The sequence below is a fragment of the Giraffa tippelskirchi genome, chromosome 2 (assembly GCF_054371585.1).
Source record: "Giraffa tippelskirchi isolate mGirTip1 chromosome 2, T2T-mGirTip1v1.2.pri, whole genome shotgun sequence".
Taxonomy (NCBI): domain Eukaryota; kingdom Metazoa; phylum Chordata; class Mammalia; order Artiodactyla; family Giraffidae; genus Giraffa; species Giraffa tippelskirchi.
In genome coordinates, this window is record NC_137276.1 from 15,791,343 (window position 1) to 15,813,447 (window position 22,105).

A 22,105-nucleotide genomic window follows, 5' to 3' on the forward strand; every position below is an offset into this window, starting at 1 on the left:
CTTAATATTCACAAGTACAAAATCAGAAAATGTTTAAATATATTTAAGATGTTTCCTCAAATTTCATCTTTAAGGGACAAATTTAAATATGAATTAACTTTGCAATGTTAGTAAGAAATATGCTTTAGCATTAAATTTTGGAAATTAATGTTTTTAAGGGACATAGACAAACCTGATTGCTTTCAAAGCAAAGTGAGTAATATGGCAAGGATTCTGACAAGAAGCAAATAACTGAACAGATAATGTGTGAATTGGAGAAAAGAGTTTAGAAAACTGGAAGGCCATAAATGGAGATGAGGGAATTAGACTTGCTATGTATGGGCCCATATGGGTAAATTAGAATAGCTATCACAGGGAGGCAGATTTCATCTCAATTATAAAGAACAACTAATTATCTGAAGATAGAAAATGCTATCACAAGAGATGTTCTGTTTCCTGCCATTAAAGGCATTCAGGCATAAGTTAGATCAGTGGTGGACAAATTATGTCCACAGGCAGAATTCAGCCTGTGTGCACTCTAAGTCACTTTTAGTAGTGTCCAACTCTGTGACTATGGACTGTAGCCTACCAGGTTCCTTTGTCCATGGGATTCTCCAGGCAAGAATACTGGAGTGGGTAGCCATGACCTCCTCCAGGGGATTTCCCCCACTCAGGGATGGAATCCAGGTCTCTCATGTCTCCTGCATTGGCAGGAAGGTTGTTTACCACTAGCGCCAACTGGGAAGCCCATAATTCAGGCTACCAGCTATTTTTATTCTACTAAAGGTTTATTGGAACATAAATAGTCACTCTCATTTGTTTCCAAACTGACTCAGGCTGCTTTAGCACCACAGACACCTTATAGCCCACAAATCTTGAAATTATTTACTAACCAGCCCTTTATAGAAAAATGTTTGGTCACTCCTGTGGATAAGGGACTAGGAATTCAAGTACTGTACGGTATCTTGATAAGATAACCAATACTTATCACTTACTTGGGTGCAGAGGAAGTACTGGGCACACTATCTGCGTCAAGGACTGGGTTTAATAGTTTCTTTACTGTACAAAGCAGCCCAGACAACTAGGTGAGTGAAGGTCAAAATCATCTGCATCTTTGTGCTGTGATGTGGGGCTATGTCTACCAGAAGGAAGAGACACAATTGTCTAATTCACACAAAGGCACCCTGTGGACCACTATAAGCTGTACACATCATGATCATGTTAATAAAGATAATATTCTTTCTTTTTTTGTTTTTAAATACTGAATTGACCAACTAGGTCTTTTTATTTGATTGGAGTATAACTGCTTTATAATGCTGTGTTAGTCTCTGCTGTACAATGCAGCGAATCATCTACACGTATACATATGTCCCCTCTCTCGAGAACCTCCCTCCCCACCTACCCCATCCCACCCAACTAGATGACATGTCTCAGATATTCTATCACTGAAACCCAGCTTCTTCTCCTCACCCATTGTTTATTTACATCCCATGGAAATGAACATAAATGGTCTATGAAAAGAACATTTAGGTTTTGAGAAATGCTACAAACGCTATCCTCTCTTAGAACAATACACTGCAAATAAACACATTAAAAACTGTGAGAAAAAAACCTGAGGAAGTCAGTTAAAAACAAACCAAAAGAGACCTGTTTAACTTTAGTATACATAGTATTTTCCAAACATATTTAATTATGGAACCCTTTTTAGTGAGCCTCCTTTTAACATCTCAAATAACTAAAGTTCTAGGAAATTATGGTATATTCTAGGTCACATTTAGTACTTCCAGATTACATGCTCTTTGAGGGCAAAAAAATACATCCTTTTTCTCATCCCCTATTGATTTTATCACATTGCTAAATACATACAATAATAACCTAAGAAATCCAAGAAATTGATTTTAATGCTAGGAAACGTACCTAATCAATATGATGAAAACACTGTTAATTTCATTAATTAAAACAGGCTTTAATTACTTATGTGACAGGAGAACACAGGGTTATCATCTTCTTTCCACTAAATTAAGTAGCTATTAAATAGTACTACAGCAAAATAATCCTGCAATAGTACTTGTCGAATATGTTTCTTCTGGTCTGCGGTATATATTTAAGTACATAAAACTATACAAAACACACTGTATCATATTCAAGGTTAAAGAACTGATATTTCCTAACAGATTGACAGGACATCAGAATCCAGATTTAACACATTCAAAGCCAATAAAAGCAAATTACCTGAAGAAGGTGACAAAAAACTGCACAAGATCCATGATTGTGTTGTGTTGTGAGAATGCAATCTGAAAAATCAAAATAAAAGGAAGTTTGAAACTTACTGAATCTATGTTCTTCTTCAAAGTGGTGATGTTTCATGGCATTTGTAAATACAATATTTTTAAATCATCAAGAAATTTGGATTACCATATTATAAAGCATATGTGCTAGAACCAAAATTTCATTGACAATGCTTCATATAGCCAACAACTGAAGACAACCTTTACACAAGCTATAACATTAAATGCTTTAAGAAAATTATTATAAAATTACTTCAGTAATGTATGCTAAGACTGTCACTTGAAATCATATGAAATACACCTAAAACATGCAAATACATTTCTACATCTAATAATGGTCATATTTTTCTATCAATACAACTGATAATTGCTTATGAGATAAAAAACTTAATTTCAACTCTATGAAGGAAACCGAGGGAACCAGTTTTTCTTGTGTATTCTTGTCTAACTAAAGAAGCTGTAATTATTTGTTATAAACCCCTGAAAGAATAAAATATATCTAAAGTTTATGTTTTCATGTTAATGATTTCAGAAGAGAAGTCAATAATCTAAAGCTGTTCTCCACTTTTGTTAACATTATAGAGATCATATTGTAACACATTTCTTGAAGAATTATTATACATTGTACTAATCAATAATGCAGTACCTGAATAGAGAATACTTGATATGAAAATCCAATTTTTCACTTATTAGGTATAAATATTCTGGAAATCTATTTAACCTATTTTTGTCCCACGTGTGAATGGTAATAATAAAAGCATCTACTTCACTGTGTTAGAAGAAAGACTAACTCAATTAACAGAAATAAAATTATTACCATAATATCTGGTATATAGTAGGCATAATACAATAAATGTGCTTTTACATCATGTATAAAGGAGCTGGTCAACATTAGTGAATTTTTCCAGGTAGCTGGAGGTGAACAATTAAGTTCTTAAAATCTCCTTCTCCTTTAATAATCTTTTATGAAAATCTTTCAAAAATATGTAATACAATTTCCACTTCCAGTGAAAATAGACTAACAAAGATGAGATTTCTCTTATCTTAAGAACTAAAAACTATACAAAATATACAGAGAAACCATTTTCAGACATTAGACAAAATGCAGACAAGGATATAATCCATGAGTGAAGGAAAACAAAGGAAATGAATTTCACAATTATACCAGTTTTCAGGGCAAGGAATTGAAATGGCATTCTAAAATAAGAAATATTGTTTCTTATATAAAACAAAGAATTATAGCCAGTCAAGAAGATAGTTAAATTTTTGTATATACATAAAGCTTAAATATAATAACATTCATCTCCAAAACGATTCTAAGCATTTGAAGAATTACAAAGCATTTACACAGAGACTGAGGAAAGATAATTGCTGTAGGAGATTGGTTCTAGGTGAAAACGTTTTAAAAAATTTAAGAACATCTTTTAAAATGGAAATGATACAGATGAATCATCTCCCCAGGTACTGTCCATGACAGTATCTTACAAAGAGCTTATCAAATAACACTGTCAACAATAACTTAAAACCATAGTAAGATAATTCAGAATACAGCAATTGAGAACTGGATAATCTTCAAAAGGATAATTATTTTGAAATCCTAATAAATGAAATTGGTTTAAGATAAATTGGACTGCTGCTGCTGCTGCTAAGTCACTTCCGTCGTGTCCGACTCTGCGACCCCATAGACGGCAGCCCACCAGGGTCTGCTGTCCCTGGGATTCTCCAGGCAAGAACACTGGAGTGGATTGCCATTTCCTTCTCCAATGCATGAAAGTGAAAAGTGAAAGTGAAGTCGCTCAGCCGTGTCCGACTCTTCGCGACCCCATGGACTGCAGCCTACCAGCCTCCTCCGTCCATGGGATTTTCCAGGCAAGAGTACTGGAGTGGGGTGCCATTGCCTTCTCCTCCTAAATTGGACTAGGAAGGTAAAATTAGACAGTGTTGAGAAATATCCAAATAATAAAGAAAAAAAAAACTTGAATAATGACTTGAATAAATTAGCAAATATACAGAAAAGAAAAAACAAACAAAATAAATAATACATAGATTTAAAAATAAAAGAATAGGATGAAGTATAGAAGCAGTCACATTAAATGTGAACAGACTGAATCCTCATCAAAAGAAAGAGATTTCCATAGCATGTTAAAAGGCATAATTCAGCTTTATGTTTTCTACAGAGAGCATATCCACAACAGTGACACATCTATAGCCAAAATATAAAGGATTGTGAGGGAAAAAAAATCAGCTCTTAAAAACAACAACAATGAAGCCATGAAGGATAATATAAATAGCAAAGTGAAATTCAAAATCAAAACCTGGTCTAATAAAACATACAAGGCACAAATAATTCATAAAAATAATAAACCTATGTGCACCAAAATACAGGCCAAATAAGTGAAAACACAAGGTCAGACTTCAAGGAGAATTAGGTAACATAATTACATAGTAAAATTTTAATATGTGTATCTCTTTCATAACTGATCTGAACAAGCAGACAAAAAATTAATTTATTCAGTAATTCAAATCATGAAGAAATATTCAAAGAAATACTGCTTGAGCAAGCTCTGTTCTAGGAGCTGGTGACAACCTTGTAAATAAGACAAAGTCCCTTGTCTCTTGGAATTTGCATCCCAATAGCAGGAGACAGAAAATAAGCAGGTATACTCATAAGTGGATATCATAATTTTCGATAATGGCAAAAGTTCCGAAGAAAAATAAGGTGATATGATGAAGTAGAAGGCTACATAGCTAGTTTAGATCAGGCAGTTATGGCCAGCCTTACTGAAGCCATATGTAAGCTGACATACAAACATAAGAATGGTAAAGCAGCACAAAGATCTGTTAGAAGAGAATTCGAGGCTTAGAGAATAGCATGCTTAGGCTAGAGATGTTTAAGAAACTGAAGTCACAATAGCTTCAGTACTGTGAGCTACAGAAAGAATAGCTAAAAATGAGTACAGTTTGACAAGTTGGGGTTAATTCACCTAGGTCCTTGGCATGATAAAGAGTTTGGAACGTTTTATAAGAGCTGAGTCATATAATAACATGATCTTACTCTCAAGAAAAATATTCTGGCTGCTGGGTGAGGAAGAGATGATAAAGAAAAGCAGGGACATTAACAAGAAGGACACTGGATTTTTCTAGCTATGATAGTAGCTTGTACAAGGGTAGCAGCCTTGCAGACAAAACCAAGTTGATGGGCACATAATTTGGAGTGAAAGGTGAGACGGCCTGGTAAAGATTGGATCAGTTCAGTTCAGTTCAGTTCAGCCGCTCAGTTGTGTCCGACTCTTTGCGACTCTATGAATCACAGCACGCCAGGCCTCCCTGTCTGAATCATTTAAAACTAAAAGGAAGTTTAGGGCTACCCCATTATCAGCACTAACAAAAAAGTGAACAATTAAGTAGGAGGAAAAGTATTGTGTCAAGGATGTCAAGGAAAAGGAATGCTGCAAGAAGAAAGTCATGGTTGGTTTTGTTGGTTGAGTAAGATGAAGATGGGAATATGACTATTAATATTAAATTTGACAACATCAACCTTGTGCATGGGTAACAAACAAATGCACTTTAATGAAGGGGTGGGAATGTTCATTTAAACAGAGAACGCAAGGCGAACATGTAATGTGAGGAAGTAGCTGCTGCTGCTAAGTCGCCTCAGTCGTGGAAGTAGAGACAGCAACTACAGATTGAACTTTCAAAAAGATGTTAGAAAACAGCAGACAGAATCAGGAGCGTATAAAATAGGAAAACAAATCTTTTCCTAAATCCATAGTGCCTTTAGAAAAGCAGACAGTGTACATTATGCAGAGAAACTACTTAAAAATTCCAAATGGTAGGGGTTTTATGTACTATAGTATCAGATTAAAACAAAATTAAAACTATAACTTTGAATATAAACAAAAAAAGCTTAACTACTCAGAAACTGAGAAATATAATCGGTGAGCTCAAGTTTCAGGTGCAGAGTGACAATGGTAGCACAGTGTTTTAATATCCCTTAGTTTCTACATTAAAAGAAAAAACTCAGTATCTATCTCTCTGTCCATTACCTATCTATATCAAGTAAATTGCAAAACAAAAAAAAAAGAAACAAAATAATTTCAACAAAGTTAAGTGAAAAATTCTCATCCTCTTGATTGCCAAAACATGAACCGGTACTAATAAGCCACAGCACAAGGCACATATGGTACCAGAGTCCATGTGGGAGTAAGAAGAGAATCAACAGTATAATCCAAAGGACATTCACTGGAACTAGGCAGGTGAATTTGAATACAGGAGGTAAAAACTGAAGTGGTTTTGCCTAGTCCAAGAGCATATGAGTGCAAAGGGTCTTTGAGAAGTTCCAAAAGAGGCTAGAACAGCTTGGGACACATGAATTTTCAAAAGCAACCACTCAAATCTCTATTCCAAGACAGACCCCATATTGAGGAAAAACTGTTGGAAGTGAAATCAGAATTGAGCAGAGCAGGGAAAATGGAAACAAAGGAAAAAAGGTCCAACTCTGGGAGAGGAACAGAGCCTGGAAATCTTTAAAAACCAAGTGACACATATTGGGGGGAGGGAAAAAAGGCAAATATATATATATAGACACACACACACACACACACACACACACACACACACACACACACACACACACACACACACACACACACACACACACACACACACAGACACACACACACACACACACACACACACACACACACACACACACACACACACACACACACACACACACACACACACACACACACACACACACACACACACACACACACACACACGGGCTTCCCTCATCGCTCAGACGGTAAGGAATCCTCCTGCAATGCAAGAGGCCCAGGTTCGATCCTCTGGAGAAGGGAACATCTACCCACTTCAGTATTCTTGCCTGGAGAATTCCATGGACAGAGGAGCCTGGTGGCCTACAGTCCATAGAGTTGCAAAGAGTCAGACACAACTGAGCAACTAATACTACCACTACATATTTATATATGTAGTGTTAGCTATCATCACTCTGACTCTTTAATCTACAAAGGGTTTTGTATTCCTTCAAGATAAGTAATGCATAAACACTGGGAATAGCCAAGAGTGTTAAAATAAATTTAGGATGGCAAAGCACATGACTCAGGCTGGTACTGCAGAATTTCATTTTATTATTGCTTTTTGCCCTTCTAGGTCCATATAGCTAAGTAACTTGGAAAAAAAAAATCATGTTTTGAGGCAAGTAAGCAAAACACAGACATACATGAAAATACCTTTCTGAATTTCCCCAAAGAATATTTGCGAAAAGAAAGCAGACAAGCGGAAGCATCTACAAGCTACAATAATGAACTAAACCACTAAAACATTCGGAAACTTGTATTATCTATCTGTAACTAATCTGTTAACATAATTGTGCTGAAGAAAAAGTGTGGCTGGCACAAGCAGTCTCTATACTTAGCATGCCATCTGGGTTCTAGAGACTCAAGCTGAACAGCGTTTGATATTGGTTGTTCAAACTGAAAGTTCAGTATTACCATGGGTGTTGCAAATCTCTTTCATTGTTTCTCCACCTGGGATTTTCTAAGAAGTTCCACAGAAGATAGCCTTTGAAAGATACTACGTCAGCGAGTCCAGCATCAGGCACAGGTATAAAAATGGAAGGCAGATACAAGGAGATTTGGTTGCACTGGTGAACAAGGCCAAGCAAATACTAACTCAAGCAGATTCCCTCTCAAGATTCCCTCTCTGGAAAGTTAATGTATTCAGTCGTCAAATATTTCACTGAAAATCTATTATAATCTGGGCACCATGTCAGATTCTTGGATATATCAGTGAAAAAAAAAAGATTCTTAGTGGTTGTAGCAGAGGTAGACAAAAACAGTAATAACAATTGTAAATTATATACTGTGTTAGAATTTAGTGATTCTAATGGTGGAAAAAACTAAACGTATCCTATTTTCTATATAAATGTACGTGGTTATCTAAAAATAGGCAAGAATACTGAGAACAGATAGGAGAAAAAGGCTGGAGTAGCAGAAAGAAATGATACCAGCATTAGTTGCAAATATACCTGACTATTCTCAGTATTTCTCTATCTAGGAAGAGTATCCAGCGACTCCAGGTCCCTTCCAACGAAATCGGAAGACCTACAGAAAAAGAACTAAGTAGAGATAAAAGAAGAATCATTCTAAGTGATACTGGCAACTGGTCTTCATGTGGCTAGCTCCTTATCATCTAAATTTCACCTCAAACACACTGCTCTAAGACACTTAGATGAAGTAGCTGCCCTCTCCCTTATTCTATACTGTTATGTGAACCTACTTCTTTTATAAATATTTCATTCTGAAATTATCTGATTTATTGGTTGATGGTTGATTATTAGTTAAAATATCTCTCCCCACTAAAATGTAAACTCCTTGAGAATATTAGCCTTATTCATATTATCTGCAGGACTATTCTACTACCTAGAACACTATTTGGTACATAATATATAGTAAGCATTTAATTTAAAAAATCTGCTAAATAAATAAATAGCAACATCAAAATTTAGCACATCATAAATCCTTATTAACAGCCATGAAAGGAAGGAGGAACAGATGTTATTCTGCAAAACATTAAAAAATTATTTATTTGATCTTCCTTTATAAATCAATAAGCATATAGACCATAAGTACCTTCTAATTTCAGATCATAAAATACTATTCACCCTTAGAAAATTTATATATATATAGTAGAGTTCAGATGTTCTAAAAAATTTGCATCTGAATAAAATGTTAGTATAATCACAGAAAAAATTCATATCTACCATTTATAATTTCACCTACATATAAATATTTTGAAACCAAGATATCAGAAATAGTTTCTTAATATGTATTTTACCTCAGTTCTTAATTTCAACAATAAACATTTTTAACTAGGCTTGTCTTCCAGGAATTTCTTTCAGAAGGTGACTTAGTTCAGACTACAATCGTCTCATCTAAACCATATGGTACTGCCTGAAACATTACTTTTTAACCAATGAAAAAAATTATACTGTTTTCAAATGATCTTTCAGAGTGATCTTTTGATCACTTAGCTAATTTTATTTAGACAACAGTGAGACAAATTAATAACAACAAAAGCCAACACTATATTCATAGTTTCCCTGAAAGTGTATCTCTAGAGGATATGGGACACTTCTGACTCTAAAATCTCTAGTTGTCTAATAAGAAAGACTTGGCTATAACATGGCTCTTTACAGATAATCAATATGTTCCAATTTGGTTTTGTGGTCATTACCATTAAAAATATGAAAAGTTTACTTGAATTTAAACTTGGTTTTAAAACTTTAACCAACAAAATGTACCTCTGAAATTCTCTTTTCTTTAATGATTTTATTCAAGTTATCTAATAATTATTCAAAGAAAATTATTTAAAATCAGGAAACCAATTAAAGTTTCACAATATTCTCATTTTCTTCATGCTTTTAAATTGCCCCAAATGACTGATAAACTGGAATGCTAAATATCAGAGTTAGCTGAAACTACAGCAACAAAGATAATATATTTTGTCCATTTAATCTTAAATGCAAATTCATACTGAAAACATGTCCAAAATCTAAAACCTGGTTTAAAACATGCTGTATTTTTCATTAACAACAATAATGATCAACATTTTGAATATATGATTTGATGAAAAAGTTGCATTAAGTGTGCTTGGAATAGAGAAGTAGATTAATAGTTTGATATTTACCACAAAATGTCAGATTTTGTAAGACAGAAAAAATGTTCTTATTATGAAGGACAAATTGGTGTGTTTGTGCAAAATGTCAGCTTGCCATAAATTCTGATATAATATTGAGATATAAAAAAATGAAAATGTGAAGAGATGTGTTAAAATGATTGAATTCATCTAACGAACTGAAAGTAAAAGAGAGGTTCTTCAAACCACTATTTGGATTATACTCCTTCAAAATGATGACATAAAAGCAGAGTTAAGGAATCCAAGTTAGTCACTGAGTCCTATCTCAAAGACAACTAGGCTTGTTTCAGGCAAGCAATTCAAAATCATATTAGGTCTATCTCTGCATTTTTAAAAATAAAGTAGACTGGAACTTAACTATTACTGAATAAGCTCAACTAAGATAATCTAGTTGAGATATTAATAAGCATAAATTCCCTATAGATAATTCATACACTGCTTATTGATAATATAAATCTATATCATTCCTGATAAAGTAATATTTTTTTAAAATGCAGTTAAATAAAAAATGGATGATTTTTAAAAGAGAATAAAATGTATGATGAACAAACATACTGGCCAATTCTGCATAAATACTATACAAATTACTCTGATTATAAAACCTTGAATGTTGTCTATAAAAATTTAATGACTTTAATTCTTCTTAGAGAAAATACATGCCTTAGTGAAGGCACTCATAACTTTCCTCCTGGTTTAATGTAAACAACTGTCTTCAACCTCGTAAGTTTCCGGTCATTCTTTACCCAGCCTACAAAATGTTCTTTATTTGAAACTGAAGGACTTTCCCATAATTCTACTCCTCAGAATCCTTCACTCCCCCATTTAAATATCCTCATTGTTTTTCCACCACTTTCAGCTTAACTTCAACTTCCTTGATATAGAAGCAGTGATCCTCAAATTTTTGCCCTTGCTTCTCTCTCTACGCAGAGCACTGACACGGCAGTGATCACACTGCAGACATTACCAATCTCTGTGCTTTGTTTGCCTGCCCTAACACCTTCTTCTCTTGAGTAACTCCTATCCAAATGGTCCACTTCCTGGCACATCCAGATCTTGTATAGTGGCCCTCAATTGTACGCTTGTTGTCCCTACCATACACTTTTACTGCAGTACTACTAAAATACCAATATTTATTAAAGTGCTTACCATTGCCCAGACACTATGCAGAGTGTTTTTTACACACTAATTTATTTAATCCTCAGAAAAAGCCTATAAAGTAGGTAATGTTATTAAATTCATCTTATAAATAAGGAAATAAAGGTTTATAGATTACTCAGGCAACAAGCAGTGGAGGTAAAATGGAAACCAATGCATTCTGAAGCTAGTTCTAAGTTCCATACTTTCCTACCACAAATTAATCAAGGGTGTACTCTTGGCATAGCTGTCTTCCCTTTCCATTCAACTTCAAGATATTAGAAGTTAGGTATTACAATGTTGAGCTAAACATTTCTAGGAACTAGCAAAGAACCTAGTGTTTTTACTTTATGTCTTTGTGTACTTAGTCACTTAGTCGTGTCCGACTCTTTGTGATCCCATGAACTGCAGCCCACCAGGCTCCTCTGTCCAGGCAAGAACGCTGGAGTGGGTTGCCATTTCCTCCTCCAGGGGATCTTTGCAACCCAGGGACGGAACCCAGGTTTCCTGCACAGGGGGTGAATGAATTGCAGTAACTTCTAGAGATGTGCAACTTAATGCTCTAAATAGAAAGTCTCAAAACAGTTTCATTTTATTAAAGGTCAAGCTGTACAGGAAAACAATTAGTTTTAAATCAAGAGTAGTCAGTAAAAACACATAGAGCTTTAAATCTACGTATTGAGAGAGTAAATTTTCTCTAAGTTAAAGGATACTACCTTTTCAAAAACACTATTGTTTTAAGTGTTAAAAAATGAAACCAAACCATTAAAATGAAAAGATAAAGCTTTGTATTGTGATGCTACCTGTTCTTGATTATCGTATTGGCATATTTATGAGGTTTCTTGAAGAGTATCAGGTTTTAATTCAAAGATATAAAACTGCAACATATAAAACTGGCTAATATAGAAGTCTATATGCAGTTTATGCTTGTAACACTACCTTCTATAAATTACCTTTTTTTTTTCTGCCACAACCTAGCTTCTCCCCTATAATTTAAGTGGTCAAAAGGGACCTTCATTTTATAGAGTGATGTTCACTAACCCTTCATCATTCAGTTCTACCTCTAAAACTTCAAAAACAGGTTTACGTCTAAACCCCAAAGAAGCAAATGTAGCCACAGTCTTACTAAAGCATGCCGTACTTGCCAAATGTCATTTTTTCCATACATACGTACTTCTACTAAATAAGTGATTGAACCATCTGCATTCAAAAAGCATTAATAGTTGCTAAAGAAACAATGAGAATTATAAAATTTCAAAGAAAAAATATTTTCTATACACATCTAATTTTGAAACTTTGAAGGTTAATTCTTACTCTCTTCTCTCCATTAAATCTAGACTAATGAACCAGAATGCACTGAATAAGGTGCTTTCCATAAGAAAGCATTTTTAAAACCAATTTAGTTGATCCTCACAACTCTTCTATTCCGTTGCATTGTTCATTTAAGCATGTCTTATTATCTCTCCTTGCTAGTCTCTGAACTCTACGTTCAGTTGATTATATCTTTCCCTTTCTCCCTTGCCTTTTCCTTCTCTTCCTCTTAGATGAACAATAAAAAGAAAGAGAGGAAAACAACAGGATGGGAACAGACCAGAGATTTCTTCAAGAAAATTAGAGATATCAATGGAACATTTCATGCAAGGATGCATATGATAAAGGACAGAAACGGTAAGGACCTAACAAAAGCAGAAGAGATTAAGAAGAGGTGCCAAGAATACACAGAACTAAAGATCTTAATAACTTGGATAATCATGATGACATGGTCGCTCACCTAGAGTGAGACATACTGGAACATGAAGTCAAGTGGGACTTAGAAAGCATTGAAAGTGAAAAGTGAAAGTGAAGTTGCTCAGTCGTGTCTGACTCTTTGCAAACGCATGGACTGTAGCCTACCAGGCTCCTCTGTCCATGGAATTTTCCAGGCAAGCATATTGGAGTGGGTTGCCATTTCCTTCTCCAGGGGATCCTCCCAACCCAGGGATCGAACCCAGATCTCCCACATTGTGTGCAGATGTTTTACCATCTGAGCCACCAGGGAAAGCATTACTGTGAACAAAACTAGTGGAGGTGACAGAATCCCAGCTGAGCTATTTAAAATCCTAAAAGATGATGCTCTTAAAGTGCTGCATTCAATATGCCAGCAAATATGGAAAACAGCAGTGGCCATACAACTAGCAATGGTCAGTTTTCATCCCAGCTCCAAAGAAGGGCAATGCCAAAGAATATACAAACTACTGTACAATTGCACTCATTTCACATGTTAGCAAGGTAATGCTCAAAATAGTTCAAGCTAGGCTTCAGCAGTAGGTGAACGAAGAACTTCCAGATATACAAGCTGGGTTTAAAAAAGGCAGAGGAACCAGAGAGATCAAATGGCCAACATTCATTGGATCATAGAGAAAGCAAAGAAATTTTGGAACAACATGTGCTTCATTGACTACGCTAAAACCTTTGACTGTGTGGATCATAACAAACTGTAGAAAATTCTTAAAGACATGAAATTACCAGACCACCTTAACCTGTCTCCTGAAAAACCTCTATTGAGGTCAAGAAGCAATAGTTAGAACTGCACATGGAAAAATTGTCTGGTTCAAAATTGGGAAAGGAGTACATCAAGGCTGTATATTCTCACCCTGTTTATTTAACTTACATAAAGAGTACATCATGTGAAATGCCAGGGTGAAAGACAAAGAAGGGTGAATGCAGAAGATTTGATGCTTTTGAATTGTGGTGCTGCCAAAGACTCTTGAGAGTCCCTTGGACTGCAGAGAGATCAAACCAATCAATCACAAAGGAAATCAATCCTGAATATTCATTGGAAAGACTGATGCTAAAGCTAAGGCTCAAATTTTTTGGCCACCTGATGTGAAGAGTCAACTCACTGGAAAAGACCCTGATGCTGGGAAAGATTGAGGCAGGAGAAGAAGGGGGTGCCAGAGGATGATATGCTCGGATGACATCACTGACTCAATGGACATGAGTTTGAGCATGCTCCGGGAGATGGTGAAGGACAGGGAAGCCTGGCATGCTGCAGTCCATGGGGTCTCATAGAGTCAGACATGACTGAGCAAACTGAACAACAATGAATATTTAAACAGAATGCATTAAAAATCTTAAGAGATTAATTAGACATCAAAGGAAAATTAATGACTTTTAAAACACTACTATAAAGAAGTTGGAAAAATTCTTAGAAATATTTTACAAACGAAAAGATTGAAAATGTTCTTTATAAGCCATATTCTTAGAAAAATATTTTACACTTAAGCTATCTTATCTAATTCAAACTATTTTGTTGGTTATAAAAAACAGCACTGGTAGTAATATTTCATATAAGGATTCACCAAACTTCTGCAGAGAACAACATGGTACATATTTTGTGATTTCTGAGCAATATGGCCTCATTTTTACTACTCAACTCTGACATTATAGCATAAACTTGATATATCTTTCTTCTCTGAATCTCTAGAGCATTTGTACCTACCATAACCAATCTTATTTTGTCACTGTCATAAAAACTTTCCATTCCTCTCTATAAGAATATATTCCTTAAATATTATTAGATATAGTCCTCACATAGACATTTTCTGATTATCAGTACTGATATATAAGTTGAGTAACTCATAAAATTGATTAACACTTTCCAATGCTATTTCTTGAACTTGTGCTAACATTTTTAATGAAAAAAGAATCTTAAAAGAAAAGGTTCATTTGAAAATATATATAACAAATTCCTCAAGCCTATAACAATTTGGAAGACAATAATAACAGCAGATAATCATGATAATAATGCTATTATTATAATATGTCTTTGAGTTAATTTGGAAAAAAAATTATACAAGGACTTCTTTATTATTTGGGCTCCCCCAGTAGCTCAGCTGGTAAAGAAGCCACCTGCAATGGCAGGAGACCCCAGTTCAATGCCTGGGTCAGAAGATCCCCTGGACAAGGCATAGGCTAACCACTCCAGTGTTCTTGGGCTTCCCTGGTGGCTTACCCGGTAAAGAATCTGTTTGCAATTCAGGAGACCTGGGTTCAATCCCTGGGTTGGGAAGATCCCCTGGAGGAACACCAGAGAATCCTGTCCTGGAGAATCCCCAAGGACAGAGGAGGCTGGCGAGCTACAGTCCATGGGGTCACAAAGAGTTGGATACAACTGAACAACTAAGCACATCTTTATTAATACACATCTGTCATAACTTTTACTTTCAAACCATACACACAAGATAAAACTTCCTGTAGACTCCAATCCCTGTTTGTCAACTAGCTTAGCATCTTCTGTGATCAAATGACTCATGTCTATGTTCAAAATACTAACACACTTGTGATAAAAGTTTACAGACATCAACATTAGAATTCTCTTCTTTTTCTCTTTGGTTCTATAGAACTTAACCATTATTAGTAAGAGGATATCGCCTAGTGTACTGTAGAAATTAGATTTGCAAATTGAAGAATGATTCCTAGCATCATTCTCATTAAAAAAAATCAAATCTAAATTATGACATCAGTTTGCAGATTGACTTAATAGTGAATTACCAAATTCCATTTACTCAGAAACAGGTAATTTAGATTCAATCTAATTTAATTTAATTTAAACGGTGATGTATAAGTGTTGATGAGCAGCATTATTGCAGGAGAATACAAAGTACTTAAGTTCAATGCACTCTTTCTGTTTTTAAGGTATTTGCATTGCAGTTATAGTAGTATGTTTTTTTTCTCTTTTTACTGTCAAGATTCAATTGCATGGCATTAGAAGTCACAAAAAATCGGGGTTACCAAAATAAAATCTCCCCCAAGAAGCTGATGCAAATCAACTGAACAGCATGATTCCTAACATTACCAAAGAAAAAATTTTCCTGTTTAATTACTACATCATTGGTATATTTATCCCATAACACTGCTAGGCATGTTACCATCACAATTAGGAGTTTTAAAGATGTCTGAATGCTAGTGTTTGGCAGTCTAAAACAAAAAATACTCTATTGAAGACAATAAAGAAAATTGTTTAAAAATTAGAATGATTTACTTTAAAAGGAAATGGCTTTCTTTTAAATAAATAAATTGATCAAATAATATGTTAAATGGCAGAAGCTCTTCCTTCAATGACCACATTAAAGTTTGATTAATGTGTACAAGTGGTCACCTACTTAAAAATGTCTTACTCTGGTAGACATATTACGTATCTGGCAGAACAAAATAATCATGATTTCTAAAATTCTATCAGTAAGAATATTATTTATGACATAATTAGAATTAAACCTTTACAATCCATATAACTCAGTAACAGGGACTAAAAAAAAAAATGTTATAGCAGAAAAAAATAACCTCAATAAAAATGTTTATTCCTCAAACATGTTCATGAGTATTAAAAAAATCATGGAGCTGGTGGATTTTGGTGGAAATACTACTTTTAGAATGAGAAGCCATAATTTACCTTTTAACTTAGCAATTATTACAATATTTACCCATATGTAGTCTTTACAAGGATTGTAGGTCATATAATTCATATTAAAAGGTTCATAATAAAAAAATAAAAAAAGTTTAAATTTAATGGGATTATTGAGGAAAGGGACAAGAGATAGGTAAAAACAAAATCATATTTGATATACAGCTTGTAATAAAATATACATTATTACCAAAGGAAACTATATATTTCAATGAAAATGTAATATAAAAACTAATATTATTTCAGTCAAGATTTTATTAAAAAATCCAGTTTAAAAAACTTTCCATTTAATTTTACTTTTACCTCAGGTCTAAAGATAAACATATGATAGATAGATGTGTACAGATTTATAATGTATTTTATATGATGTATATAATATCCCACATTCACTAATTTATGTATATTCATAAGAGTTCACTAGTTAACAAAAAACTTCAAAAGAGTTTGTATTTACCTACTCAAATTGCATTTAAACTATTTGTATTTCATCAGCTCTGACTTTTCCAGAAAATCTTCTGCCTACTTAAAACAAAGTATACAAGTGACAGTAACTTTAAAGCATCTAGTGAGAAATTTTTCATTAATCAAACACCTACCAATTACTATAAGCATTGTAATAATTAAGTGGTATGAACATTTTCTCATCTGTTTAAAATATAAAATCTTATGGTGTGATTAAAATGATAGAATCAAGAAAACCTATAGATAGAAAGCCACTTATATTTTCCCCACAATATTTATGACTGTAATAAAGCTTCTACTTAATTTTGTAAGTGGAGTGCTCACTATTAAAGCTAGAAAACCATTCTTTTGGACAATTCTATTCATTAGAAATTTTGTTTTAACTTGCACTATCTTTCTCTATCCTGGAGAAGGAAATGGCAACCGACACCAGTATTCTCACCTGGAGAATCCCGTGGACAGGGGAGCCTGGCAGGCTACAGTCCATGGGGTCGCAAAGAGTCAGACATGACTTAGCAACTACACACCACAGATATCTCCCTATAATATCAACTGACTGACTTTACTTCACCTGTTTAGTGTTCCATGTATATGTGTGCTTAGCCATTCAGTTGTGTCAGACTCTTTGCGACCCCCTAGATTGTAATCTGCCAGGGTCCTCTGTCCATGGGCTTTGGCAGGAAAGAATATTGAGTGGGTTGCCATTTCTTACTCCAGGGGATCTTCCTGATCCAAGGATCCAACTTGCGTCTCTGGAGTCTCCTGCATTGGCAGGCAGATTCTTTACCACTGTACCACCTGGGAAGCCCACACACATACACATGTATTTCTCTATAATATCTATTGATTGATTTTAATTCCACTCTCTAATGTCCTATAGAAATAATTAAAATTTTAGTCCGCATAGAAGTTTCAAATTATTAAATCCTTATTTATATATCCCCATGTACAGTTTACTTTGGTATGTATCCCAGTCTGTCAATGTCCCTGGTAATATGCAGCAACTGGTACTAGATATCCTCTTCAGTTCAATTCAGTTCAGTCGCTCAGTCGTGTCAGACTCTTTGTGACCCCATGGACTGCAGCATGCCAGGCTTCCCTGTCCATCGCCAACTCACAGAGCTTACTCAAACTCATGTCCATTGAGTCGGTGGTGCTATCCAACCATCTCATCCTCTGTCATCCCCTTCTCTTCCTGCCTTCAATCTTTCCCAGCATCAGGGTCTTTTCAAATGAGTCAGCTCTTCGCGTGAGGTGGCCAAAGTACTGCAGTTTCAGCATCAGTCCTTCCAATGAATATTCAGGACTGAATTAATTTAGGATGGACTGGTTTGATCTCCGTGCAGTCCAAGGGACTCTCAAGAGTCTTCTCCAACACCAACTTTCAAAAGCATCAATTCTTCGGCATTCAGCTTTATTTATAGTCCAACTCTCACATCCATACATGACCACTGGAAAAACCATAGCTTTGATTAGATGGACCTTTGTTGGCAAAGTAATGTCTCTGCTTTTTAATATACTGCCTAGGTTGGTCATAACTTTTCTTCCAAGAAGTAAGCATCTTTTAATATCATGGCTGCAGTCACCATCTGCAGCGATTTTGGAGCCCAAAAAGATAAAGTCAGTCACTGTTTCCACTGTTTCCCCATCTATTTCCCATGAAGTGATGGGACTGGATGGCCTGATCTTAGTTTTCTGAATGTTGAGTTTTAAGCCAACTTTTTCACTCTCCTCTTTCACTTTCATCAAGAGGCTCTTTAGTTCTTCTTCACTTTCTGCCATAAGGGTGGTGTCATCTGCATATCTGAGGTTATTGATATTTCTCCCAGCAATCTTGATTCCAGCTTGGGCTTCATCCGGCCTGGCATTTCTCATGATGTACTCTGAATATAAGTTAAATAAGTAGGGTGACAATATTTAGCCTTGACGTACTCCTTTCCTGATTTGGAACCAGTCTGTTGTTGCATGTTCCATGTCCAGTTCTAACTGTTGCTTCCTGACCTGCATACAGATTTCTCAGGAGGCAGGTCAGGTGGTCTGGTATTCCCATCTCTTGAAGAATTTTCCACAGTTTGTTGTGATCCACACAGTCAAAGGCTTTGGCATAGTCAATAAAGCAGAAGTAGATGTTTTTCTGGAATTCTTTTGACTTCTTGATGATCCAGCGATGTTGGCAATTTGATCTCTGGTTTCTCTGTGTTTTCTAAATCCAGCTTGAACATCTGGAAGTTTACATTTCACATACTGCTGAAGCCTGGCTTGGAGAATTTTGAGCATTCCTTTGCTAGCGTGTGAGATGAGTGCAATTGTGTGGTAGTTTGAACATTCTTTGGCATTGCCTTTTTTGGGATTGGAGTGAAAACTGACTTTTTCTAGTCCTGTGGCCTGGACAATCTCTATATATTTATAATACAAAGGAATTAAGTTGTTGTTTTTCTTTGAGAAAAGATTACAGACTATATTTTTGTACATGTTAGTGTGAAATGTCTTTTATACATCAAGTGGGCATCAAGAAGTAGCTGGATATGCAAGTCTAGTGTTGATAAAATAGGACTGGGTTGAGGTATCAGCTCAGTTCAGTTGCTCAGTCGTGTCCCACTCTTTGTGACCCATGGACTGCAGCACACCAGGCTTCGGGGTTGAGTAATAAATTTCTAAATAACAAATTAACGTGCCTTGGAGATTTTCATCTTAGACATTTTCAAGATCCCTTCTACCACCTATAATTATTAGGTCTGACACAGACTGGGGTCTACCACAGCTTCCCATATGCAGTACTTTTCAGAGCAGCCAACTTCCCTAGGGCCCCAAATGTCAAATTATCCCCATAAGCATATTAAAACTTAAGAGAAAATACGAACACTTTGTAAAAGGAGAGTCAGGAAACATTTAAAAAATAAAATAAGCGAAAAAAAGCAGAATGAATGGATATATGAAAACAATAAAATATTATGCTAGAAGAACTTATTGAGAAGCAAGTAGAGGAAAAAAGAAAATCTGAAATAAAAGCTAAATGGTTTGGAAGATAGAAACAGAAATGTGATCGGACAAATAATGAGAACCTGAAAACAGCAAAGAAAAATGGACTTAAAGAAGTATTTGAAGATAAGGCAGATACAATTACTTGAATTAAAAAAACAAGATGACAAAAATCCTTCACCTGTACACATTAGAGTAAAATTACATAATATCAAGTATAAAACAAAAATTTTTAAGAGAGAAAATATGAAGTTTCAGAGAGAAAGAGTATATCACTTAAATAACAAGAGTTAGAATGATGTGGCATTAATTTTTATAATTTAAATCTAACTTGATACTTTATCAATAAAATATATATCTAGTTTGTAATCCAGCTGAGCATTACTTTACAAAATCTGAAGGTCATTTTAGTTTCACGTGACTACTTTTAGTGAGAATCAAGAATTTTGCATTTAAATAATATAAATTACAGCTAACACTGATTAAGTTCTAAACAGAGATTTGACATGTATTATTTTTTTAACCTGCAAAACTACCCTAAAACAGAGCAGTAGACAAAATTCTAATATGGCCTCCAAGATTCCAGTCCTTGGTGTACACACCCTATATATCCTTTCCCATGAATCTATGAAAATGATGGAAGCCACACCATTAATCAGGTTAAGCTGATGGAATAGTCACTCCCATGATTGTTACATTACATCAGACTCCACTTTAATAGACTAAAGAGAAAGATTTTAAACAAAAGAGATTATTCAGCTGATACTGAAGAGGCACCACGCCACGCTTCTTAGAGGGTCAGATGGCAGGGAATAGCAGTCAGGCAGTCAGCTTCTAGGGGCTGAGAACATATTATGACTGAAAGCAGCAAAAAAAGTGGGGCCTCAGTCCTACAACTCTAAGCAACCAAATTCTGCCAAAACATTTGGGCACAGATAAGAGCCTGACAGACACCGTGACTAAAGCCTGGGGAAACACTGAGCAGAGGAACGAGCTTGACCCGCTAAAACTGATGTTCTACGTGGATGTTGTTTCCAGCTGATAAATTTGTGGTAAAATGCTATTTAGCAAGAAAACTAATAAAGGCAGACCCTATTATCATTTCCAGTTTTGCAAATGAAGAAACTGAAGTACTGACACTTAAAAAAAGACTCCTTCCCAATCATACAGCTCAAAAATGGAAATGTAAAGCTATAGTCTTATTTAGGATCTGTGTTCTCAATACCTACTCTATAGTGCCATGAAGAAAGTAAGCAGCTGTCACCTGGAGAGGTAGATAAAAACATTCACAGAAGACTGGCAGTGATAAAAAAATATATTATATATAATTTACCTTGCACCAGGTTAATTAACTGTGTATTTTAAAAATACAGGAAGTCTCCTTTCTCACTTCAATAACAATTGTATAATTTCCTCAGTGAAATCTGTAATATTTCCCTAATATAGGCAAATATCAATTTCAGAAAGATACTTTTATTCCCTAGATTATATATTTTGGGCAAGGTCACCTACGATAGCATATATTTGTTGTTTTCTGGTCACTAGAAAAAACCTCCTGCCCCAACAAGGGATTATTTTATTCAAACATCTGTTTTCTTATTGAGGTAGTGCACTCTAGTCTCATATATTTCAGTATGGAAGCTAAAAAAGTTCTTTTTGGGAGATCTTTTTCTTCCACCCTCCGGAACAACAATGGAATAGACAGGTGACCTAAATTTGCCAGACTCATTCACCTATGATTCTCAGATCCTGACTGACTAATATGGAAGAACTGAAAAATCCATGAGACTTCACTCACTATAGTAGCCATGACTAGGCAAGAATGCAAAGCACTTCATAGAACTGAAAACTTCTGGAACTAAGAGCTTTCTGTCTATCGTAAACTGGATTACTTATTCCCTGCTTCACATTGCAAGTAGCATGTCATACTAATAATATATTTTCCATCTGTTTCTTATCAGAGACAGTTTCTACTCATCACAAAAAATTTTATCTAATAAAACTACTATACAATTTCATTTGTGGAGAAAAAAGAAAGGTTTGGTTTTGTTTTATAAAAATCCACCTGTGGTTACTTCATTCCTAGCTTTTTAAGGAA

The 22,105-nt window shown here is 35.0% G+C and overlaps 1 protein-coding gene across 7 annotated transcripts in view; it reads right to left on the bottom strand.

Annotated features, from left to right (window-relative positions):
• Window positions 1-22,105, bottom strand: part of ATRNL1 (attractin like 1) — a 738,261-nt gene that overhangs the window by 430,065 nt on the left and 286,091 nt on the right. For all 7 annotated transcript variants that reach the window (XM_081573518.1, XM_081573521.1, XM_081573515.1 and 4 more), the window contains one exon: window positions 2,212-2,273. In XM_081573518.1, the coding sequence (XP_081429644.1) occupies window positions 2,212-2,273 (62 nt within the window). The remainder of the gene's footprint in view (window positions 1-2,211; window positions 2,274-22,105) is intronic.